The 26498-nt window shown below is 38.0% G+C and overlaps 3 protein-coding genes across 7 annotated transcripts in view; 2 read left to right on the top strand and 1 right to left on the bottom strand.

The window, feature by feature from the left end:
- LOC112457082 (syntaxin-1A) overlaps window positions 1-26498 on the top strand; it is a 92844-nt gene that overhangs the window by 32335 nt on the left and 34011 nt on the right. The window lies entirely within an intron of this gene.
- LOC112457080 (putative nuclease HARBI1) lies at window positions 22343-24594 on the top strand. The gene is made up of 4 exons (XM_025019958.1): window positions 22343-22634; window positions 22715-22857; window positions 23586-23766; window positions 23858-24594. Exons 1-4 carry the CDS (start codon window positions 22431-22433, stop codon window positions 24479-24481), a joined length of 1152 nt encoding a protein of 383 aa, XP_024875726.1. The 5' UTR covers window positions 22343-22430; the 3' UTR covers window positions 24482-24594.
- On the bottom strand, window positions 25334-26386 carry LOC112457083. The gene is made up of 3 exons (XM_025019963.1): window positions 26293-26386; window positions 26084-26155; window positions 25334-25995 (listed from the first exon to the last, which is right to left on the bottom strand). Exons 1-3 carry the CDS (start codon window positions 26363-26365, stop codon window positions 25337-25339), a joined length of 804 nt encoding a protein of 267 aa, XP_024875731.1. The 5' UTR covers window positions 26366-26386; the 3' UTR covers window positions 25334-25336.

The raw sequence follows: 26498 nt of genomic DNA, 5'->3' as shown, positions 1-26498 counted from the left end.
ACGCTACGATGTGATTGAGAAATTCGGCATGACGATAAGGCGAGTCCGTAATTTGTGAGATATCTATATCCATCTGAAATACGACGCTGTGACTGAAACATGTGGCGGAAAAATAAAAACACTCTTATTATATAATTCAAACTCAAGATATTGATTGGGTCTACTTAGAACTTGATCGGTTGAGCGGTTATTGAGATCTCAAAATCTCGGGTACTCGCAACTCGTGCGTTCGCGTAAAAGAGTCACGGTGCGGTCTCGCTTCGCGTGTACCTACTTGGCGCGGGACACTACCGTGTTTCTTGATGACGTTTACAAATTACGGGCTTGTCTCGTTCAATTTAAGATATAGCGCCTAAATTTTTTTTCCTATACTTGCGAAACGTAATTTCTGACAAATATGACAATTGCGTCAGCAAATCAATATCGCTTGGCGCATAAAGTTATTATGATTGGCGGTTGAACATTCGCTTTATTTAATAAAAGTAATTTTAACGTCAATGGAAAAGGAAAAGAGATAATAAAATCGCAACGATTCGCAGGAATGAAATTGATTACTTGGTTGAGAGGATTCCTATAAATATCAAACGCCTTGGGTTTTGGGAGCTGAAGAAATAGTGCGGTGTAGCTATCGCAATTTCGCGTGGCTGCAATTTCGGTCTGATGGAAGGAAATATAATCAGGTGGAGGGACTCACGGGATTGCTTAACGCCGTCGTAGACGTACATCTCTCCCGATCGTCTCTCCCCCGAAAAAGATTTCTCCAGACCGGCGAGGGTGTCCGTTCGCGATAGAGTCGTTTTTTCGCCGGTTATCGCAACCTTACAGGAGGTACATTCGCGTTAGGAAAAGCCTAAACGACATCGTGGAATCACCCGAGAGGGAGATGTCACACGTTGATCCCAAGCCGCCGCGCTGGCGAATAATAGCGTTTCTACCTAGGAAGAACATTTATATTTTATTATTCTCCGTGGATTGTGTCTCTTATAAAAGAGTAATGGTCTCAATTTCTATCAATAGCACACACAGACCCAATTTACTGATTTTGGGAATAAGGGCTTGATTGCGATAGCTGAAAAAAGTAAGATTTTTTATAGATATAAATTTTTGTGCTTATTTTGATGACATTATATAAAATTTTAGATTTAGCTAAAAAAAGATTCGTATATCGCAGTTCTGTTCAGTGACCTATTAAATGTCAAAATTTTATCGTGGATTTTAACGTGGGGCATTCGAATGAATCGAGGGAGTTTATAGGATTAATTGCGGAAAAGAAGATTAATTTCGGTAATTATTTGGAGAGCGACAGTTATTTCGTATTTTATAATCCTTTTTGGAAGTCCGATTGTGACCGCGCTGACAATATTTTTGGAATTCGTTAAAGCATGCATAAAGTTTATAAGTCGAATATACTTTGATTATTATACATATACGCGCAATACTGGCATGCTCGATATGTTCGAGACACTTTTTGCAAGAACGTCAATTTGTCAGTGAACGTAAGAGACTTAGATCGCGAATTTATGGCCGGCTCGACTTCTCGCTTTCTCTGCTCTTTCTCTTTCTTTCAGGTCAATCGCCAATATGACAGGCGAGATATGAACGAAAAATATCGGGCTGTCTCGATAGAAATGGCACAATCTCGGGTCCATTACGTGCCATTTCGTTCTGCGACGTTATATAACTCGGCGGGAAGATCCGGGAAATGTTTCGCCAGCCTGTTCGCTTCAAATGTATCGTGACGCGTTGGTGCCTGCGGCGAGGCTCGCGCGCGATGCGATAATAATATTATCTAACGATTTGACGAATCTTTTGTCTTGCTCACGTCGACCCGGCAAATTTCCACTTGATAATATCCCTTGCAATACCGATCCAAAAATGTCTGCTATTGATCATTTACATAATTGGGTCCGTCGGCGCATTCGTTTCGTAAGCATTTAAATAATCGATCGCGTCTGCGTCCGTACTGCTTGATGCATTCCAAATGAATGTTATAATATTAATAATATGCGAGATTGAGTGGTAATTAGGACTATCTGTCAATTAAATTTGACATTCAATTTCTCTCAATAATAATCAATCAACAAAGAGTCGAGGGTTATCATTTGACACGTCCTCGTTGATACCGTTATTTCATATTATGAGGTAAAAGTTGCATGATATCAAGTATTAACTTTGCACTATTAAACGTTACAATAGGCATAATATACATAATATTACAATATTACATATAGGCATAAATTTGATCTTAATTTCGGGTTATAATTTTTCGATATTTTGCTTTACAGTACTATTATAGACAACATTTTTCACAATGCATCTTTCGACGATTTTAATCCATTTTACACTCTGCTTTGTTTTAACTTAGACATAGCCATAATAATTGAAGATAAATTATTTCCTTCGATTCTTCGTCTCGCCGACGCAAATGTCATTTCCTTGCATGCCGTCGTGAATGTTTTCCTTTCTCTCGTTCGTTATCACATTGAATGGAAAACCATCAGAACAGATTTGATACCGGCTTGCATTTACCAGGGAAAATATCATAGGGGTGAAGAGCAGGAAGTTCAAGCAAAGTGTCCGATACTTGCGAGGATCAAGATGAGATTCAATCGCACCTCCGTAGGTGGATGCGTGGGTGCGCGCGGAAGCGTGTGCATGGGGAGAGGTTACGAGGAAAGAGCTCGAGGGCAGAAAGTACGATGCCGTGGAATCAAGCGGAGGAGTCTTTTACGAGTATGGGAGTACGGCGGCGGGAGATGAGGGTGGGCGAAAGTTTGCGTATCGATCTACGCGAATGCGTGTGCTGGCTGGATTACAAGCTCGCGTATCGGATCACGTGGCAAATTTGTCCGCGTACAGACTGCGCCGGTCGGTGCGTGTTTCCCGGATAAAAAAATAATTCACCTGGTCTGGCGAAAAAAAGTGCTTTGCAATTAAAAAGAGCAAACGCGTGGAAGGTCGCGAGATTAACAAAGTAAAAAATATTCACATAAAAAATAAAAATGATAAAAATTAGTTTGGATGGAGAGTTTATTCTTTTTGAAGAATACGCTAAATGAGCGAGAAATCGATTTCCTTTGTAGAGTCAAGAAGCGTGATTTTGAAATTGTTTTTGTTACCTGGAATGGGTTGGAATGGGTACGCTGAGTGCTTGAACTTCAAAAAGGACTTGAAACGAAACTTTGTGAAATCCAAGCTAACAAACATAAGTGTGTACAAATGGTGCAATTGGAACGTACGTTACACGTTTATTTCGCTATATATATTTGATGTTTATAACTTTCTTTTTCTATTTCGATATAGTTTTGTCTAAAAAAGAATTAGAATTGTTTTTTTCACAAAACCTATAGCAGTAACTTCTACTTTCTAAACTGATTCTTTGGAGTTAAAGTGAGTAGAAATTGAACATGAATTTATATATATAATTCATAATTATATCTAGTTATACATAATTTACAAGAGTTTTACGTACAGAGAGAATAATAATTGGGGAATAGAAAGAAATATTACAACATTTTAATCTTAAATTTAGCCTTTTAAGTGGTAAACATTTTATTTAAATTTTTTAAGGATACTGTCGCTTTTAATACATTATACAAAAATAAATTTTTGTGTAATATATTTTATACATTTTTTTATTACGTGCACATGCGTACACATATTTATCAGCCTTTTACGCGATATCTGTGTTGTTTACAAGCAATGAATTACTAATATCTTTTTAAATACCTTATGAAATATTTTGAAAATAATTATAATTTTATGTCTTTTTTTTTTAATATGTAGCTTTCAGTATTTTCCGTATTTTATTTATGCGTTTTATAATATTGTAGTTTATATTATATAGTCTTTTATATTTACACCAGTGTTTTACAAATTTTAACTGATATACATACATGTTTTCTTTATGATCTTTTTAAAGATCTCTTTAATTTCTTGTATATTCTTTATTCTCTCCTTCTCGATTTATGGGGAGAAAAGATTGCTTCTCGACATTCCATATCTATGCAGGAAATGAAAGAATTGTTTTGTATTTTACGAATCCTGACTCGCGGTGATAAATCTGTCTGAGTTTCGTCATCCGTCTGTCTGCTCTTAAACCGTTATACCGGCGAATTTTCTCCCGTATTTTCGAGAGAGAAGGCGGCCTATTGTAATAGCACGGGAAAGGAAGGGCATTGATCGTGCAAGAGTTTTCTGAAGGCGGAAAACGTATTTCTCTACTTTTTCCCCGTCTCTCGGTATGGAGACGACAAGACAACATCGTTGCCGTCTTTTCCGAACACAGTTTCCAGAAAAAAGGTAAAAATCACTTTGCTAGTTTTCATTTAGCTTAGTAGCATCTTTTGGAGCTGTGGAAGAGGTAAAAAAAACAAGTTGTCGGCATACACAAGTATTTTCTATTAAACCATCTATATAATTTCAATCAAACAAATTTTTTTGAACAGTTTGCTCTTGACTTGCTTTCAACTGAAATATCAAAGCAATTCAAACTTTCAACTTACAAATGATTGGAGATGAAGAGCTTTTTACGAAAAACTTTAGTAATAGCAAACTAGTATTTTTCAGTAAATATATCTATATATAAAATGGGCAATAAATTAACAAAATTTTTATTTTATTTTTTATTACATTTGTAACTACAGTTATTTGCACTGAAAGATTCGTATAGTAAATTTTTTCGTAATTAACAAGGCGACACGGTGATCTATAAAATTGCGAGATCGCTATTGCATTAATATATTTAACAGTGACAACTGATGTTCTCTTTTCGCGATTTAAACACAAGGGATAATGGCAAACTACTTTTGATCTCTCCGATTTGCCCCTTGGCCTTGACACTTGTTGCCGCCTAGTAACCCTCCGGGCTTTTTTTCGCCGTGTTGTACGAATTTGTTCGCGCGACGAACAAAATAAAAAAAAGAAGAACTAGAGGGAGATTTCGAGAGGCCGGTCTTTTCAGTCGGGCAGCTCGTATTACCACGAATTAGCTGTCGGCCAACTGTTGCTGATTCGATGTCCTCGTCCTGCGAGCTGGCTCCTCCAATTAAGCTCTACCTACCCCTCGTCGATCTCGTCGCCGACACCAGCTCCGGAAACTCCTGGGAAATAGTCAAGGGAAGCGCCCGGGAAAATCGGGCGTGGGAGATGCGACGGGGAAAAAGAGGGGGGAGAGAGAGAGAGAGAGAGAGAGAGAGAGAGAGAGAGAGAGAGAGAGAGGAAGACGGAGAGAGTCGGATATGCGGAAGGTCGGAGGTCGTGGATTCAGAAGGTCGAGCACGTAAATCCCACACTGAACCTCCCGCAACCTCCTCTCCGTCCGATCCATTCTAATCACAAAGCGTGCAAAAAATGACGGACGTTGACGGGCGAGCATTATCGAACGATCGGATGTCGTCGACAAATTTGACTCGCTTTAACGTAGGTGTTAAGCTGGGCATAATAGGCGACAGGACGACCCCGTCTCCATTTAATCCTTTTCGTGTTATTCGCGTAAACGGTCGGCTGGAAAATAGACAGAAAATTATGAATTAACCAAAGTTGCTGGTTCAATACCGCGTTGTTCTTTAAAGTGATTGCGATCGGATTGAAACTATGTCACAATTGACGCTATATGATAGGGTAAAGTGCCTATTTCGGAACAGATCCTAATTCGGATCAACAAATTTGAAATGCCTCTCTAGCTGACTGTATCTACCCGTATGTGGATTTTTTTCACTACCGTCTATATAGCTATAGACGGTAATGAAAAAAATCCACATATGATAGGTAGAGAGGAACTTCAAATTTGTTGATCCGAATTAGGATCTGATCCGAAATAGGCACCTTATGTCGTTAACCTTTAGAGGATGGGTAGGTTTTTTCATGACTTTTTATGAGATTTTGATTTATAACTTTCATATATGTATTAAAGTGTTATACTGCGGAAAATAAGCGACCCCCGTGGAGCCTAAAAATAGGCTTCTCGTCCGGTAGAATGACAAAAATGGAAAAATTGTATGAAACATTTATATAATTATAAATTTCAGAAAAGTTATTATTTATAAGTTTTGAATGAGAAATATGGATATTATGGAAATACTTTTCGCAAAATTTTGTTATAAAAATATACTCGAAATTCAGAGCTAAAAAGTGCAAACAAATTCGTAACGACTTAAATTTGTGAGAAAAATTTTTAGTTACGTTTATACATACGTTTAGTAATGTTGTTTTGTATGTGATATATTCACGACACACAAACTTTGGTCTTCGACGAATACCTTTCTTTAAATATACTACTCATTGGCCATTCTCACTTATTTCCCTTAGATTCCCAGAACTACGGAACTCAGCGACTCAAAAAACCCTTATATATGATATTTTAGCGCATAAATAGTTCAAAGCTTAAAAATAGGCTTTTCGTCCCCTAAGAGTCTATCCAGACAAACTTGCATAGGTGCATAAGCATATGTAAGAAAATTGATTGGTCTATTTCCTTATGCACATGTATATGGACTAATCAATTTTCTTATGCTTATGTTTATGCGCCATACAAGTTTGTCTGGATAGACCCTATAAAGGTTAATAATATTTTTTCTTCTTGTGATGAGATTATGGATACTATATGAAGTCTTAACTTCCATCTACTATTTTTTGACAATAATTTCGATTATTGATTCGATTTTGACATACTCTATATAATTACACTTCGATCACATGTTATATGACGTAATTCAATTGTTAGAAAGTGAGAGTTAGAATACTCCTTCAAAATATCCTGATGGATAGTGTATAAAATCATTTTACGCACACGTACCTTTATTGTAAAGCTTGATATACACATCGAGGTCTCGACGGGCGTCGTCATATCTTTCCAATTTCAATCGACATCTCAAATGCACCTCATTTTCGTCTATGTCAAAAGGTCGCATGCCAGACGGTCTTTGCGGTTAACGTAGGTGTCATCACGCTCGTAGCGGTATCGGTGATAGTGGTTACAGGTTACAGATCGTACGCGATATGTATCAAATCGCGTGGGTGATGGCCTTGACTAAGGCGACTGAAGGGGATGATTGGTTAAACGATCAGTCTGCCGTGGCTCGCTTGTAAAAACGAATTACAACATACATCACAGAGAATGTCCTCTTGTCTCCGCAAAATTGAGATTTATTCCCTGTAGTCCCTCGCTTTGATAATACCTATTTGTCAATGCGCGTTTATCATCGATTTATTTCAAGCACGAATATTAAAGATGCATTTATTTCAGGCATGAATATTAAAAACACGCTTGTATTTGACGAACGAATAAATTCGCTGAATGATTCGTTGTGTATGATAAGTATAGCGTATCAAATTACCAAATTAGGCAATCGTTAAAGGAAGTTCTGCTCCTTGCTATTTGCAACTGTGTGTGTATTTAGGAGCGAGCAAATATATATCTAAGTAAATCTAAATATCAAATTCTACAATTTCAAATGCGTATAAAATTAATGATATCTATAATCTATAAAATCAGAAAAGACGATAAGCATCTGTAACTGTTTTACATAAATTCTCTTCTATTTTTATATCAGAAAACCTCTCTTACGTTTTTTCCATTTTTAAATCGTGATTATTCTGTTATTTTTGTACGTAATTTTCTTGGAAAGTCGAAAAAAAGACAAAACGTTTATAGAGTGCTTAAATACGAATTACTATGTTATCTAAATTAATTAGTTAATTAATTAATTAGTTAATTAATTTAGATAACATCTGTTAGTTTCTCTAATATATCTTTCAATTCTGGAATAAGCCTTGGAGATGCATCTTATGCATCTCATGTTATAAACGTATCTTAAAATATATATTGAATTCATCAAAGAATCTTCATTGGAACATTCGTTGATGGAGACTAATCCCAGTAGCTTCCAGTGCAGATTTTCAATGAACCCGTCAATCTGCGGTATATCTTTTGGGAAAGGGAATTTTTCTATTCTTCTTATTTCTTCTCCTCTTCTCCGTTCTTCCTCACATATTCGTGGGCGAAATATAAAATTTCGCTTGACGAGGTTGTTTCGTTGGTTGTTAGCCAATAAAACTGCAGACTGATTGCGGTAGCGAGAGTCAAAGATCGTGAATGATGCGCGATGAATTTCGTGATCCTGCGTATCGTCAGTTTGGGACGGCATAGGGTGACTGTCTCCCTGGTGTCTACTTTTGTGAGCACCGGCAGACTGGTCGGCGGAATATCTCTCTGTCGCACTATTGATTCCGCTTGCTCTCCGCGACGAGCTGCCTGTCATCTCTCGCTTCGAGAAGCAAGCACCCTCCTTCCATGCCATTCCCGCGAGGTGAACTTAACGCTTCCTACACTGATGTATCGTTTCTTGTGCATTTCTAATTTGCATTTCTAAGTTTACGTCTTCTCTCGTCCATAGATAAACACATCTGTTTATGTTGGAACAAACTTTCCTCCTGAGAAGTACAATTTGATCAGAATTGTTTACGACTATAGGCGATGTATTCACATTATGAATGCAAATACAAAACGTACTACTTCAAAGTTGTATAGAAGTTATTTTCATTTCGATAAGAAATTCTTTTGCCAGTTTAAGACCGATTTTTCTTGTATGTTAAATTAATGAATTATTGAAAATGTTTGAAATGATTAAATGATAGCAAATAGAGGATTTTCCGAGCGTTAACTTTCTGATTGCAAAATTATTTTTACATATTACAGCACTTCAAATACTGTTAAATATATTGGATTACGTATTATTATTAAACGATAATATTTAAATTAAAATGTTAATATTAATATTATTAAATATAAATACATTTTTGGAATTAATATCAATGATGTAAATAATAATCATTTACAATTCTTGGCTGCGTCATGTATTGGTACAAAATTTCAAAAAACTGTCTTTTCAACAATGCAATGTCAGCAATCTCGATCATGGATTCTTTTTACAAGATTTGCGTATTCTCCGTACTCAGAGTTCAAAGGGAATATCTCGGCCGGTCAATGTGTAGGACGGCGTATGAATTTTTCGCTCTCATAACGGCCGGAAAATCGTGTGTCGGCAAATAGGAGCGGAAGAATCGTCAACGTTGAGAAGGGCGCGCGTTTTGCCTTGCTTCCCTTCTTCCCTTTCTCTACATCTCTTTCCGAGAGGGCAGAAAGCGGGAGTATTCGCAAAGTCCGCCCCCCCTCTCTCTCTGTTATCTATACTGCCCTCGCCACTTTTCCCGAAGTAATTCCGCCATGTAAGCATAAAGCATAAAAGGCTTCGTTGTCGTGGCGGACGACAAAAGCTCGGCTGGGTCATCCGTGAGTGAGCGAGCGGGGCGCAAACTTCTCCCGCCTTTAACTGATTCTCTTTCTTCCTTCGATATCTCTTTCTCTCTCTCTCTTTTCGAGAGCGGATCCTCTTCACCTACATTCGACAATTAGGAGAAGATTTATGTCTCTTTCTACCATTCTGTGAACAAAGTATGCGGAAGCCTCTATATCAGCTGTCTTTACGTTCTTATCCAGCGCGTTTCAGCATCGATCGTTTCAAAATACAGTTAGATATTTATGCTCTCGCGTAAAGCGAATTCGCAAGGATGTACGTTTTGATTCGAGAGCATTGGATTATTATAATCTTTATTTACTACCCTAATGGTTGCGTATTTTTGTTTTTTCTCGAGTGCAGATTTAAGGAAGGATTGGAAAATACAATTTTATTCTTATCATAACACTCTTTTAATCGGAAGAGATATGTTTACTTTGTAAAGACTGTATTTTATTACAGCTATACCGATAAATTTTCTTTTTTATGTTCGCGCTTTGGATTATTTTTGCAGAAAACTTCCTAGTTTCTCTTCCTCGTACATTCTCTCAAGAAGGCAAGAGGACACATTGTCCTTCAACTTGACACTATTCCTCAGCGGCGCGCAAGCAAGCCTCTCGCAAAGATTGAGTTATTTCAGAGATCGGCCGACATTACTCTACTTCTCTCGCTCACACCAAATCACATCATCCTGTTTTTCTTCCCTTTCTCGACGAAAATACTCGTGAGACTCTTCTGTTCCTTATTTATACCGATAGATAGCGGCGGCGCCTCCATCCCTTCATACGCTGATCCTGTGGGATTGAAATTCGCCGCCGGCAGGACGTGCCGCGCGGAAGCGAGCGCACCCCTCGAGGGAGGAAAACGAGGGAACGGTATATGTTATGTTCTTGAAGGGGAGAGGGGAAGTATAGGACGAGATTTGTACCACGAAGTCAGAAATTGGTGCTGGGATATCGAGAGCGAGGGAAATGAAAGGTGCGCGAGAGAGAAGCGAGATGACGGCAGATGGCACATGGGAGAAAGAGCGTGGGGAACGAGGAAGAGGTACGGCCGGCAGCTAATATGCACTTACCAGCATCCTCCAAGGAACCTCGGTTCAATTATTGACGCTAATGTATAACGTACCCCTCTATCCCCTCCACCGCATCGATTCCGCCGCAACGCCGTTCCTATTTAGACGATCGCCCACGTACCCCGTGGATTCGTTCGGATGCGCGCTTAAATCCGCGAGATTTATTGTAAAGCCGGGAAATTATTAAGGCCAGAAAAATGTGATTCTCTCGGAACGAGAGAGAAATTCACGATTTCGTGAATCGACTTTTAGAAACTTACTGTCGTGGAATGTCAACTCGAAGCGGATTTTCGTAATTCACGCCTCGAGGAGCCGAAAGAAAGTCGCATTCCTATGAAAGTCGCATTCCGTTGTTGGGCATGTTTTATTGAATTTGTTTACAATTAAACATTCGAGGAAGAAAATGTCGGCAAAAACATTTAGAGAAAGGAAGCAGATATATTGCTGTACTGTATGTTATATAGATCTCTCAACAGAACAAGATCTAAAACTTTATTATGTATTTTGATAAAATGCTTTTGCACAGGAATTGATATATAAAAAATACAATTATATAATATTAATATCTATACATATAAAACACATTAATAAAAATGTGATCTTATTAATTACTATCTGCGCCGCCATGGCGTTTAGTGAGTTTCTTTCATAATGATTTTTACAACCAAAACATTGTTCATATTTTTTGTATTTTCAATTTACTAATATATTTCAAGCGCCACGTTCTCTTAATAATTTCACTTTTACTCACAATTAGCCATGCTGACTATTTTATATTGAACTCGAAGTAGAGATTATATGATATCGCCGTTTGCGCTGATACCCAATGACTAATGTATCGTTTTTATTTGTTCCGTCGTAGGTATGAATGAACGTCGATTCTCTATTAACCGCGACGCTTTATTGATTAAAGTAGAATACGAGGCACGAAGCGCGCGCGGTTTTGTTGCTTCTGTCATTGATTGCCGCGCTACGACCGCAACAACGCGTTCAACCGCGCCAGCTCGCGATCTCGCGCCTAGATCGATAGCGATTGCGCTGTTGCGGGAAACAAATTAGATAATCTCTGCTCGGATACACACCGGTTTAACCGGCAAAAATTCACGCGCGGCAACGGCAACAATTCACGCGCGGCAACGGCAACGCGCCTCTCGCCGCGCGATCACGGATAAATCCACCCCCGCGACGAATCCAACGAATTCGATCTCCCTCTCCCGTTGCTCCGGGGGTCTCCCGTTACTCACCATTGTCTCGCGCAGGACTATTGTCCTTGCTTGTTGTGTTTCCAGCCCGGCACGCGACTCGTGTAATCTCGCTTCTCAGTCCGGACAACCAGAAATTATATTGTTTCGCACGAATAATGGTCGCGACTTACCGCACGATACGCTTGTTGTGCGCTGATGCGCGACAAAGCGACGTTGTCGCAAATGGACTTGATTATATAATATACATATATATCTGTATAACGAGCTTTCACGTGAAACATAGTTTCTCCGCTTTTCCGTCCGCCGTTTAAGCATTTTCGATGCAACAGGCACAACGCGCGCAACAATATACCTTCGTTAAAGAACGTCGTTTCCGTTAACGACATAGCGATGCTAACTATAATATTAACGATACATTGATCTATCGAAATCCTCAAAAAACGATAGAGTCATTGTATTTTATATGTATAATGAAAGCGGTTTGATAAAAATATGTATCTCATGAAACGGAACGAAATATATTCTGGAAAGATTTCTATGCGGTTAAAGATTCGACATAAAATAAGATAATTGAAGTTATAACAATAGTTAAAGTGTAACAGGCACATTTATAATGTTCAAAATTAATATAAAAATAATTGTCTATATGTTTTGATCACATGGATAAATTATATCAGAGAAGTTGTTCGAGCATTTTTGTTTTTCGCAGTTTTTTTTATACTAATATAAGTATTTGACTTGTACTGAGGGCTGTATGTTTTAAAAAGCTGTTACGGAATTCATTCAAGTCATTGACCGTTGTTACGGTCTTCCACGCATATTATACCCGCGTAATACTGTGTTCCGCAGAGTTTATCGCGAAATAAATTTACTCGCGAGATTAATACATTTGATTAATTAAATTCTGCCTCGTCGTTAAGCGTTTCATTAAAATGTCGGCTTTCCTAAACGTTGAAAAATATACGGCGGCGGTTTATAACTGTCAGACCGCGCGTCGGGAGAAATTGTCAACGCGCTGGCCTTTAATATATTTAAGGCACGTCTCCCCTACCGAGTTTAATAGGGTGGACGGGGACGGTAAACCACATAATATAGGGTAGTCGATGGAATGCGACGGGGATTGGAGGCACAGCGGAAGCTGATCTGGGGCGGATTAAGTGGGTCATGGTACAGGAGGAGGATCCGACCATGGATGGCGGCGTGGTGCGGTGTGGCGCGGCGCGGCACGGCACGTTTGCCCCTGGGATTTTGTTGAAATATTCCGCGCAAGCGGGGACAACGATCATCCCGTGAAGCGTAAGCCATTTCCGCGTGCATCGAGTTCAATCTGCCACGCCGCTTGCGTTGTGCATTTTTCTGTTTATCTTTTGAAAATATCTTATGCATAGAAAATCAAACGTTGCAAAGTAATCGTCCTTTGTAAAATCATCTCATTCCTCTTATTACTATATTGTATCATTATTAGAATTATATTTGTGCGGTTCGAGAGGTCGATTTCGTTATAATGTCTTTTGTGTTAACTCCAGCTTTTGATGATAATTTCCAGTTCGTGAATGATCACCGGGGCGAAATTAGCTGGAGAGTCGACCGTGCCGCCGTCGTGTCATTAATATCACAGATCCGGCAGAATCTAGGTCGGATCTTCGGGAAACTGGCGGAAAGTTTTCGCGCGCGTGAACGATTTATCTTTCGCGACAAGCTTTCGCGCCACTGACGTGAGAAAGCGCGGTGTACGGCGACAGTTTTGCTTGCTTCGCGCTGATTACCCCGCGCGAGTTCTTTTGCTCGTCGACAAAAGTTGCCCGTCCATCGTTTTTTTTTTTTCGCTTTCGTAATTAGAGAGGGTAATCCGCGAATCCGAGAGTTTAATAAAGCATAATGAACATAAAATCGAGATGCAAACAGAATCTGTGAATACACGTAATCCTTTTCTCCTGTGAATTCCTTGTCATATCCCGCTTTACGTTATATCCTTTAGAACGTTACCTCGCTATAACGTAATTGGTTTTATCTTGAGTAATATGTACGCGGGAATAGAATTTGCGGAATTTAAATTCTAAATTCGCGCCTCTGCTCTGGAACCCAGTCTTATACTCTTTCCATGTTAAGTTGTATCCGGTTTAAGGTTGATTCACTTAAAGTATAACGGCTTTGCGGGACGCATATCTAACGTTAAGCGAGGTATGACTGTATTTTATACACAGAATGTTTCAGAAATAGATGACTAAACTTCCAAAATATATATTCTACTCAACATAAGGATGAAAGAAAGTCATATAAACATGGATTTAGAAACGCTTTCTTTATAATACTTTTAAATACTTTATATAAATACTTTTACTGATAAAATAAAAAATATTTATAATTATAAATACTTTCTGTATTTACGGCAGGATTTCTTAATAATAATTATACCAATTGATCGCGATTGGTAAATGAGGATCATGCAATTGCATGCCCTGCACACTCTCTCAATTTAAATTCTTTAGATTTTTATTTATAGGGACATATTTCTCTCAAGACTCTCGTTCTCATAATACTGCTGCTACAGGAGAAATTCTCCGAAATTGTTATGCGTATAATTGTTACACTTGTGACAAAATTCGAAAGACTCTAGGAATTATTAAACGTCTTCGATATATAGTTCATGAGATGTCGAAGTGTATCTTATCTCGGGAGAAAATAATTTCTAGCAATTTTTTAACAAAATGTTTCCGTCAACTTTCTGTTGTAAACAAAGCGTGCTTTATAAAGGCCGTGGCACATAGAAAAAGTGTTAAGCAGTAAAACTTAAGTAGTAAGGATATCAACGGTATGGATTCGCTACTGCTTATTAGGACCGTGCCTTAAGTTCTTGACTGTGATTGGCTGATTTGCTTACTGCTTAAGTTTTTCTATGTGCCACGGCCTTAACCCCTTCGTTGGCATTGACGCAAAAGTGCGTCAACCTTTTTTTCCTATAACTTGCTTCAATTTGGCATTCAAGTCTTACACGGGGGTTTTTGGGGTCGCTGATTACGAATCTGAATTCAAAATTTGCAAATTCAAAATGGCGGATCCAAAATGGCGGATAAAAATGCAAAAAATTACTTAATTGGGATGAAATTTGCCAATTTGAATTTTCGAATTTTAAGTTCAGATTCGTAATCAGGGGCCCTCAAAAACCCCAGGGTACAAATTTTCAGGATAAAAAATTTTTCTGCCATTTTTGGCACTTTTTGTCGAATTCTCTCTGCCAACGAAGGGGTTAACTCGGAAAGGAAGCGTTTCTGAACCCATGTTTATATTATCTTTTTTCATCCGTGAATAGAATAGGCTCCTAAATTTTGACCCTTTATTTCTGAAACACCTTGTATACATATAGTGAATAAATCAAACTGCGCGATAGAGATGAATGTACAAGGTATACGTGAAATATCGCGCGTGGTGAAGCGTAACTGGCGATTTATCGCCTAGATATCGTATCTCGTTCACGAAATCTGTATTCAAGTTTGAAAAACCGGTGCCGCGATTGCCGTCCGCGAGGAATTTCAATTTTTGGTCCCGCGTTGTTTTCGAAATAACCGTTTTCGAAACACCGCCTCGATTGTTTCCTGTTTGTCGCGCGCGGCAACGCGGCGGAGGCTGATGGAAATTATTCACCGCCCACCACGATAATCCGATTTGTTCTTGTCGCGTCCCGTTCCATCTCTCGCTTTTACTTGTCCAGCGTCGTTTTGCGACACCGCCGTGTCAGGAGCGTTTTCCATTCGATCGATCTGCATTGCGTTCGGGCGACAAGCAGTTTACGATCGCGGAGAAACGATTGCATTTCAGTCGACGAATTCGCGCATCGTCGGGCTCTCAATGCAAATGAAATATCCGCTTAACAGAAAGGCGCGTCTTGTCACTACGTTTATCTCTTGAACTTGCAATGCAGGGTTTGTAAAAGTATGGCTCTAATGATCTAAATCTAAAGGAACCGGGATTTAATGATAAAAACGTTCTCGACAGTAACTTCCGTATTCTCCTTATTTATTTCTATCTTTTAATTTATATAGTTTAACATATAATTTTTCTACTTAATTCAATTTGTTCAACATGTTATTTAACATTTAAACATTATTGCCTTTTTAAACATTATTATGCTTATATATACATATATATAAGCTAACCTACTACATATATTTTTGTGGACTGTTATGACATTTGATGGGATTCCAGAATGGATGTGAATAAATCAAAGTACGCGAAGAGAATTGCTTGAGGAAAGACGCCGGTGAGCGTAAAAAGATTTTTTTTTAATATGCTTGAATAATTAAATGTAATTAAAAAGAAAATGTTAAAGGTTATTGGAAATGCTTTCAGAAGACTATCATGAAAAAGTAATTAAACGCAATTACAGCGCGAATAAAAGCGACAATTTTAAACAAAGTTTATCTAAAATGTATTGGATTCAGTTTTGGGTTCGTATATATTCTTAAGTAATATTACATTTTATATACTTTAGCCTTTGATCTTTATTTAATCTTTATTTCATCTTTGATCTTTCGTAATTTATGTTCTTCTGCAAAATCGCAAAGAGATTTCCTGAAAAGTTAAAGACGTTACGTGTTATCGGGTTACATCCGGAAATAGCAAAACATCGACGATTAGCTCTATATGAGCGGAGCGGATCGATGTTCGTTGCAGGTGTTCTAATTCAGCGCAGCATTCGTCTCCGCAGTTTTTAGGCCAACGACTGACCGCGCATAAATCAGATGTGATACACGAACTCCATCGAGACAGTAAATTCATTCCATTTACCTTATTCGCGTCGTCAATTTATCGTCGTGACAAAAAAAAAGTAATTCACGCAATTTTACATTCATGCGCTTGTTCTTTAAAAACATGTGCTTGAAACAAGAATTTGTTATTCATCACATAACGTTATTCACACGTTATGAATACCAAATTATGCTAGGCTCCTCGAACAATAATTTGCGAAATGCGTTCGTGTAACACTGATTTATTATTAATCATTTCTTCCGGCTAGAAATGGGAATTAATATTTCAACGTTTCCCACTTGAAATATCGTTTTAAGAACCAACTTTCTGTAATTTTATTGCGAACCGTATAAACATAAAGCGTTTATTATGTGAAGATTGTCCCGGCTGGAAAACTGTTGCCTCGGTAATTTAATAACGCGAACGCGGGGCAGATTTACTTACTTTCAATTTATATTAGCGCTGTCGGAACTCCACATGAATGGCGGTGACGTGATCAATATGCGGGGGTAACAATTTTGAGGGTGTAAAGTGTGTTGTGGCATTCGCGGCGAATGTAAATGCGCGCGCGGTGAATTACGCTATTCCGAAGCGACGAGGAGTTGCAATTTTTCTTAACGAGGCCGTCCTACGACAAAATTGAAATCGTGTCGAGCTTTCGTTCGACAACAAGGAGGAAGAAGTGGACTCTCCTTCTCTTTTGTGCATCTCTCTCTCTCTCTCTCTCTCTCTCTCTCGCTCGCTCTCGCTCTCTCGCTCTCGTCCACAGTTGGGCTTTCTTCCGCCGCGGAATACAAATTGATCGTGCCCCTAAGTCGCGTAGGCGACCTCGCCACTTTTATTGCGGTCACGTGCCGCTTTTCCAGCCACTTTTACTATTTTTCCGCGTAAGAGAGATGCGCACCCGATATATTCCCGCCGACACTTCTCTTTCGATCCTTTTACATACACCGTGCCCCAGAAGGAAAGGTCAATACTTCGAGAGGCGGTAGCGCCGATTATAGTAGATGAGAAGTTTCTCCGCATAAATATACTTTACAAAGTTGCGAGGCATTTACAAAGCTTATATGTCATTAAACTTAAATCACCGTAATCGCCTCAATTTCAAGAAGACTGTAGCTGTTGGGCTGCCATAAGTAAAGGGAAAAGAAAGGATTTTCTACCTGTTCATAAATATAAACATATATAAATCGCTCGTTCGCGCACAGAAGGTTTGTAATATTCAATATCGTTACTTACCGAGAACTATGACCTTTCTTCCACGACACCGTGTACACCAGGCGAGCTTCCTAGGACTTCAAAGAAGAGTCGATGTTGCTTTCTTTTTTTTTTCTCATCGCTGCCAAGTAAAGCCCTGGATGCATTTAATTTTCCATGCGGTTCACATCTCTTTGCGATTTTTTGTGCAACTTTGTGCAGACACTCTTTCTCATACAATCCAATTAACTTGTGTGGCATGAGAATTAAATAGAGAGAGGACAAATAAATTTAAAAAATATTGTTTTGCTGCGCATTTATTGACAGGTAAATACACAAAAATATGTGAAATTATTCTATGACAAATCTATTAAGACTTTTGTTATTCGCGAATAAGATACGAACTGATTAATTAAGGAATAATAGTTGAATAACACAACTTTTATTAACATTGCGCGGACATCGTGCTTTTAGAGCACTCACCTTGGGACTTTTAAGTTCAAAGGGTTTTTGAAAGTTTTTCTGTGTTACAAAAAAATCTATAAAAATTCATGTATCATCTTCAATGTTTCAAAAAGTGATCTCTATATTTACATAGGCCAGAACTGTTGCAATTTTTTTAACTGTTAAAACGTCAAGAGGAAACTGTAAAATACGAAAAATCGATTGTGCCTTAAAAGGCCTACGGTGTTCAATTTTCGTGCACTGTTAAATTTATTGAAACAAATATTGCGTAACTAATTTCTGTCACGATCGAATCTTTCAAGAATAAAGTGAAATTCATGAAAAAGTTTATTACATAAATATGATTCTTGCACGTTAATCAAGATAATTGGACTAAACAGTTATAAATCTAAATTCCCTGATGATGAACTTGTCGTTCGATCTTTCCATACGATCAAAATTTCGTTTCGTGCCGTTCGTCGGCATTAAACCTTGAAACGCGAAATCATGGGACTATATACACGCATGATCTTATGGCTGGATTACCGGACGTAGCCTCTTGTCGATCGTGATACCGTAAAACTTTACGTCCCGCGTTTTACGGCAAACAAAGTTTGTTCCCGTTCTAGGGAAATAAATATCGTCTTGCTCTCGGCGCAACCGTCGTTATAAGCGCGATGATACGACGCTTTTACGTGATTAAAAGCGATAAAAAAAAGGAACATACTTTATCCGGCGTTATCCTCTCAAAGGTCCTTTTAACAAGGACACGAATAATAAAAAATAAAAAAAAATTCATGATGACCGTGGAAATTAAGCTCTGCAAAGAACTGTTCTGTAATTCCGTGTATCGATTCTCTTGTATCTGCAACGGCTCACTTCCATTTCCCGGTACGTTGACACGAAAAACACGAGCGGACGGCAAGTCAATGCACGCACCCCCGCGCGCTCTCTTTCGCCATCTCTGTTTCCCCTCTCCGTCTCTCCACGTCAAAGCCAGTTAACGGAGGTCAAAGGTATCGCTCGGTTCAATTTATGCCCATACACAGACACTCCGTCATTCTGCCCTGGCTACGTGTATACGATACATATTCATGAGCACCTGGCTTTGCACCGAAGGACGGACGCGCCATGGGCCTGCCTCCTCCCTTTGGTAGATCGAAAGTATCCGTGTTGGTTTACCATCGCGTCGATCGTGTTTGCCGTGCGACCAGGCCAGCTGTTCCGTCAGTGACCGCCCCGCGATTGAGAACGCTGATAATTTAATAGACCTTACTATAACAATATACGGCTGTCCTCGGTTTACGGGAACGGTGGGAAAAGTTAATCTGGCTGATCGAAAGAGTATCAAGAAACCTTTATTGGCTTGTGCATTTTACCGCAGATTCGCATCCACAAATTTTAACTACTTTTATTCGATATGATTGACCGGCGCGAGAATACCTGTGATTTGGTTTCGACTGTTAGGTATTTAAAAAACGTTAATTGTTAAAATGATTTTATTAAAATAAATCTGTAAGAGCGCAAGTGAATATTTTGTCATATAACTTTAAATAAAATTCAGTTTAATGGAAGTTTAATTTCTCTTTCTTTTAGAAACATGGAATTTTGTTATAGAATTTTGTTTGATATTATTCTATATTCTTTTTTCAAATTTCATAAGTATTGTATTTAATAGTATATAGCCCTTTTTAATGTGTTGTACATTGACGACGCTTTGACACTTTCTTTCAACATTCTGTACGTAAGAACTTGAATTATTAGCGAACTGGTGCACATAAGAAGGATTTACAAGCTGAACAAAAAGCGAGAACGATCGAAAGTTCGCCGGGGCGTCGCAAAATCACCGTCGCCGTCGGTGCTTTCCGACAACATCGCGCTACTTCCGAGTTTGTTAAAGTTCGACATCCTATTCCGGTCCTGGTCGATCGGTCGATCGGTTGGTCGGTCGGTCGGTCGGTGGAATAACCGGAAGTAGGTCTGGCACGTTTCCACGTGATATTAACCCAATTTACACGTTCGTAATTGTAACGCGCGAGCGTCCGCAAACGAACAAACGAACGGACGAACGAATGAGTTCCATTGTCTGCGACAGATTTAGTAAATCTGGAGCTGTCGATAACCGACCATTCACCCCGATTAAATACGGAACGTACGGTCGGGGTGGCTCGCTGTAAAAAGGCGTGTCCCGCTGTTCTCTTCTGCAATCGTCTCGAGAGGGTATCTCTCCGGCGGAAAGGTGAAAAGAATCGGAAGTGACTGGAGCGTCACGTCGTGCTGGCCATGTCGACTCTTTCGATCAGTCGATTGCGGACGTGGACGGTAGAATTGGATCGACTGACTGGAGAGGTGAACGGGGGGGAACGAGGGCAAGACAGATCGCGATATCGTCGAGGTCAGGAATGGCGAGGTCAGCCGAAGTCGATAACACGTCGAGATACCCATCCAGGAAGAGGTCCGAGGCACCTGAAAGTGTCGCGAAATACCTCGAGTTTCTCTGGGAATAGTCTCACTCGTCTCTCTCTCTCTCTCTTTTTTCTTCCTGACTTCCCTCTCTCTTTCTCTCTCATTCTCCGTCCTTTTTTCCTTTTCTCTTATCTATTTCGTTTTCTCCATTTTCCCGCGGCTTCCGGTTTCCTCCAGGATGAGCATGGAAGAGAAAAAGAAAACGTTCTCTCGTACTCGACTGAATTTAATCGGAATTTCGATATCTTGCGCCGGAGATCGGCTTGTAAGCAAAGTAGCCAAGCATACTCTTGAAGATTTGTTAAAAGATCCGCTTTTACAAAGCAGAAATGACGTTATAACCGTTTTGATGCAGCGAACGAAGTTTTGATTTAATCTGTAAAATAATAAAATGAAGCTATTTTATTCGTAGATTGTAGATTAAAAATGGCACTATTACGGGAGTTTTTTTTCATAATTTGATATCTTTCATATTTTCATATTTTATTTTATGATGCGCGAAAAAGTTTTCATACAATTATACACAATTATATTTTGGACTTTTTCCGGCTTATTTAAACATACCCGTTCCAAAAGTAACTAACCACTCATGTCGTTTTGCATTTCAATTTATAACTCCTATATAATTTTATTACCTCCCGCTGTGGAATGTGATGTAGTCCGGCTCCCATGTGATGTAACCGGGCTATGCGGAGGGTACTTTGATTTGCAAAATTACTCGTTGACAACAATAGCGAAGCGGTTACGCGAACGGGGCGGAATATTTGCCGCATTTCTGCGGAAAGCGATTTTGATCATATTGCTTTTATCCCGGCGCGGCGGCGCGGCGGCGCGGCGGGATAAAGGCCAAAGGAAATGTTAATCGCCGTTATTTAATGCCCGCAATTTCGGCCACTTTGCTTTGAGTCCGCTAATAATACGCGACGTGGGCTTTATTACCTGCGTTCCGCGCGTAATACGCGCTAATTGATACATAATGCATTTACGACCGATGACCGACGATCAAACGTTTGGACGTTAGCGCTGAAAAACGCCGATCCCATCGAGGTGTTGCCGGACAAACGATTGACACTTAACGTATCGATACGGCCGCTGACCCGTCACAAACTACCGTTGCCCGCAAAAAAGTTGTATCCGTCGCGCGCGAGTATTAATACTTCCTGTCACCCGGTATTTTAAGCTTCCGCCCGCGGCGGAAGCCACGAAGGGATCCGCTAAATCGAGAGAAAAACAAACTCGTTTCGCTTTTACGTCGCGCATGTTTTATGCGTTTTCACTTTGGCGTTTTGTGGAATTGGCTTTAAAGGTAAACGAGTTTGCGGGTCGTAATTGCGTGTGACTCGGGACTGTAAAATTGCAAAGCCGCCGATTGCCTCAAGACGTACGCTTGTCGATGAGAAAAACTCAGCGAGGGAATATTGTGAATTACGAAGGGAATGTGTGTGTGTGTGTGTGTGTGTGTGTACAAATCTTGAAGGAAAATTGCGAGTTGTGCACACATCTGTGCGTACAACATTCGCTTTAAACCGTAGTTTTTCAACCTCGATGTTACGAGTACCGCCAATTAAGTTTCAAATGAAATTTTTCTTATGCCGTTTTCGAGTGAATGCTCTCAGATTGCTCTGAGAGCAAATCATATGTTCGAGTGGCAATCACGGGCAACTCTCAAACAGATTTTGGATCTACTCTGTTTGAATAAAAAAGCATATTAATTGCTGAAAAATTACAAAAATACATGTTTTACGAACTCATATGACCATAGAATTAACTCCTTTTATCCATTAACAATTTTTAATATAAAAGATTTATCTTTACTCTAGTATAAAACCATAAACGTAACAAAATTTGTGATTTTTCATTTAAAATGGTCTGTTAGCTGTTTTTCGACTTTATCGACGGAACGCTACATTAACGAGTTCGCGCCGTCGAAAAAAACGCTCGAGTTCTGTTCTAACCTGCTCTGACTCCGGGGAGCAGGGCAACGCAGAGCAGTCAAAACAAATGGCGGCACCGATTGATCAATTACGTGGATTACGTGTAATCGAAATTATGCAGGATTTGTTGTCATCAGACAGTTCTGATGATGACGATGATATTATTGATGTACAATTATTGAGGAATAATGCCAGAAGACGCCGATGGGGTGAAGTTCCCAAAGTTGAAAATTTTATTCGCGATGTAGTTGACAAGTATTCAGAGCCAGAAGTACGTATATGTTTATGCTACTTTAATATAACAATTACAAATTTAGGAATAATATCAATAATATTAATTTATTCTTACAGTTTAAAAGTGATTTCCGAGTATCTCGTGAAACATGTAATTATTTAATTGAATTGTTTGAACAAAGTGTATATTGTCCCCGAGGAGCACCTTTTGGCGGTGTTGAAGCGAAAAGTGCCGAAGAACACATTCTGTGTTATTTATGGTAAGAATTAATAGATAAGATATTGGTAAAATAAATTCAATGTGTTTATAATGCTTGGGTAACACTAGGCCTTCTGCTACCCTGGCTGATTGTTTTACCTCGACATATATATCGAGTTCACGTGGAATACGTCAATATAGGGAGCTTTCCAGCAAGCGACACAAATACACAAGTCGACATAAGCATCGTTTTATCTTTCTTTTTTGGCAATGAGTAAAAGATAAAACAATACTTGTGTCGACTTGTATCGCTTGCTAGAAAGCTCCATCCGATAATGTGCCTACTTCACACTCTGTTGACACTCACCTAAAAATATTTTTATTAAGGTCTGAGTAGTTAAAAATGAAGATTTTTAGCACCAGAAGAAAAGAATAAAGTAACAGAAATTATGGAATAATTGATTCCATAAATTAACGACTTAAATTTTATTTAAAATATTTTTAGTATATAATATATTTAGTTAAATATGTAAATAACTTGCTTCTTAAGTTTTTGATACAATTAATAGGAATTGTTTGTCAATTTATGGAAAATATATTTTTGTTTATTTATCCTTGTTTTCAGGAGTCTCCAATGTTCATTTACACCTACTGTACTAAATATAAATATTTGAAGTTGAGTGCGTAAACTATGTGTTTTGACGTACTTCCAGTGTAAACAAATCCACCAGGGCACTGCTCAATTTTTGTTTTATTTGTTAACAATTGAACAATTATTTTGTTCTATAGGTTTGCAGGTAACAAAGCAGTTTACCGGACCGTAGCTCATATTTTTGGAATTAGTATATCGACAGCACACAAGATGATAGATAGTGTAATAAATTTTTTAACTGACGAATTGGGCCCATCAGTAATAAAATTTCCAAGTACTGAGGAAGAAAAACAACAAAATGCAGAAGAATTCGAGCAGGTAATTTTTTTTTCAAATTTTTGCTTAAATTTAATTTTTTTATTTTACAATTAAAATAACTGTTTTTTTGATTAATTTCTTGTTCGAAAAGATTGCAGGGTTTCCAGGAGTAGTTGGATGCATTGATGGAACATTCATCAACATTCGTACACCTATCCATAAAATTAAATCAACTTATGTCAATCGTCACGATATCACTTCATTAACTTTGCAAGCAATATGTGATGCGAACCAAAAGTTTTTGGATGTCTTCACCGGAGTACCGGGCAAGATCCACGATGCAAAAACATTTTCATTATCATTTATTCGGCCTAAAGTGCTGCAGATGGGACGAGACTTTCATATACTGGGAGATGCCGCATATCCAATAAATGAAAACGTCATGACGCCATATCGAGAGTATAGAGATTTGACAGAAGAACAACGAGAATTTAACTACCGACTTTGTCGTACAAGAGTTAAAATTGAAAATGCTTTCGGGTTCCTGAAACAAAGGTGGAGGCAGTTGATACGGACGGATATGTGGCGTGTTTTGAAAACATCAAAATTTATAATTTCATGTTGCGTGATGCACAATTTATGCATTGAACGGAATGATTTTCTAAATGAGTTAGAAAATAATGCAAGAAACGACCAAGAAAATTTTGTAAATCATGACGACAATGCTAGACTTGGTCAGCTGAAACGTGATGAATTGGCTAGACAATTTGTATAAAAATTGACTCAATCTCTACTACTAAACTTAACACAAAATGATGACATAATTAATATTGACATTGTAAAAGAAAATGTATTGTGAATTGTAAAGAATATATAACGATTGAATATATGGACCAATTAAAAACATTTATTTAAAAAAATCTCTTTACACTTTTTTATTTATGATGATTTCTTCATCTTATTCAAATTTAACAAATACAACTTTTAATTTGTTTCTTCCTTCATAATAGTTTAATTGGACATAGCAATAAAATTATTTGCAAAAACTTATAGAAACTTATATATGGTCTTTATCAAGTATTATTTTACCATAAAATAGCAAATTTTAGTTATAAAAACTTCAAAAAATAAATTAAAGGTTAAGAGTCGAAATATTTTAAAAAAATATCACAGGATACATTAAAAACATCACAGCACAAAATATCACAATATAAATCCGACATGGCACTGAAAAATAATTAGTCTTTCAATTAGTCTTTAAGTTTTAAGTACAATTGCTTCCAGTGCGATCATTTTCTAGTGCCACGCTTCCTTTATACAGCATCAAAATATCAAAAAAAAATATCACAGTTTTTGGTATATGGATATTTTATAGCTTTGTGAATTTTGAACATTTGAAAAAATGTATCCTGTGATATTTAATTAATGATATTTTGATGAAACTCTAGAAAAGAAATTTCAAGTTTGTATAACAATTCAAAAATTTTCATAAAAAATTTGACAAGTTTACGTTATCCTTATTATGTAGATAAATAGATATTAGAAAAACTCTAAGTTATAATAACGAGATAATATACTATAATATATATTATAATATGAAATGTTATAACTAAAAGTTGACTCCTCAAGTTTACTCCTTCTTACTCAGGAATTCTCGCAACAATGCAAGTTTTTCTTCATGCCTACGTTGCCTGTTGGCTTCCCTCCTTTCCTGCGATTCACGAAATGCAGTAATAAGTGGATCTTCTGTTTTCTTTTTCTTGTTATCCTGACGAGATTGTTCTGCTAGACACTTTTGAGAGTTGTTTTTCAAAACTTTAATGCTACCAGGACTCACAAGAACTTCAGGTTTAATACTATCATCCATACTTTTAATTTCATCAATCTCGTCTTGGTATGGAACTTCCACGGGATCATTACCTGATTGTTTATTATGCTTTACAGCACCAGTCTTACGTTTTAAGACATTTTTGAAACGAGATTCGCATTGAATTCCGCTTACGTAAATTTTAAACTCGTTTGATATATCCGTAGCAATACATTCCCACATCAATTTTTTGTTTCTGAATTTTTTCATTGGTCCAACTTTCACCACGTTCTCGTTGTATAGAGCAAGCATTTTCTTCGTCTGACTATCAGTCCATTTTATTGAAGCAGTGGCTTTGTTACTTGTTCCTGGAAGTATGACTGCAGAAGAAGAAGGAATCGCAGGACTAACCCTGTTTGTAATAAGATCATCACCCTTTCCAGAAGTACCAGCTGTATTAAAATCCTCAAGATTTTCTTTATCTAAAAAAATATAAAACGTAATCAATAACACTTTCATTGTAATTTAACAAACAGATTTTTTTAATATGCGTGTAGTGTATGAACTGACCTTCGAGGTTATCTGATGTTTCCTCCATGCCTAAAGTCTCCCTTGTTAAATACGCCAATTTATATTCTTCAGCTATTAAAAAAAGCAGATATTTTTTTTAACGTTTTCAATTATAACCCAAACACAAAATAATCACATATAAAAACGGATTAATAATAAAGGACAACACAAAAAAAAAACAAAGTATTCTGATAAGTTAATGTTCTTACCTGGTCCAATCGCAACTTCACATAGGATACCTTCGGAAGTTTCGATTATTTGATCATTTTCATCAAGCACCATTCCTCGGAATTTTATTTCTTCTGAATTTAGAGCCATTTCTGATTTTTTAATTTTTCTACTATTTATTAATGCACAGAACAATGGACGTCTTTATCAACAGAATAACCACGGAATAACTCTAGATGGCGTCTGA

The sequence above is a fragment of the Temnothorax curvispinosus genome, unplaced genomic scaffold (assembly GCF_003070985.1).
Source record: "Temnothorax curvispinosus isolate PA1 unplaced genomic scaffold, ASM307098v1 QBEX01007502.1, whole genome shotgun sequence".
In the NCBI taxonomy this organism is placed as follows: domain Eukaryota; kingdom Metazoa; phylum Arthropoda; class Insecta; order Hymenoptera; family Formicidae; genus Temnothorax; species Temnothorax curvispinosus.
Note: the sequence above shows the minus strand (reverse complement) of the source record. Positions and strands in the feature narration are given on the sequence as shown.

Bases quoted from the DNA above. Each gene is read 5' to 3' on its own strand.
- LOC112457080 (XM_025019958.1), top strand. From the start codon at position 22,431: ATGGCGGCACCGATTGATCAATTACGTGGATTACGTGTAATCGAAATT. The intron at 22,635-22,714 runs GTACGTATATGT...TTATTCTTACAG, and splicing joins ACAAGTATTCAGAGCCAGAA to TTTAAAAGTGATTTCCGAGT. The intron at 23,767-23,857 runs GTAATTTTTTTT...TTGTTCGAAAAG, and splicing joins ATGCAGAAGAATTCGAGCAG to ATTGCAGGGTTTCCAGGAGT.
- LOC112457083 (XM_025019963.1), bottom strand. From the start codon at position 26,365: ATGGTGCTTGATGAAAATGATCAAATAATCGAAACTTCCGAAGGTATC. The intron at 26,156-26,292 runs GTAAGAACATTA...TTTTTTTAATAG, and splicing joins TGAAGTTGCGATTGGACCAG to CTGAAGAATATAAATTGGCG. The intron at 25,996-26,083 runs GTCAGTTCATAC...ATATTTTTTTAG, and splicing joins AACATCAGATAACCTCGAAG to ATAAAGAAAATCTTGAGGAT.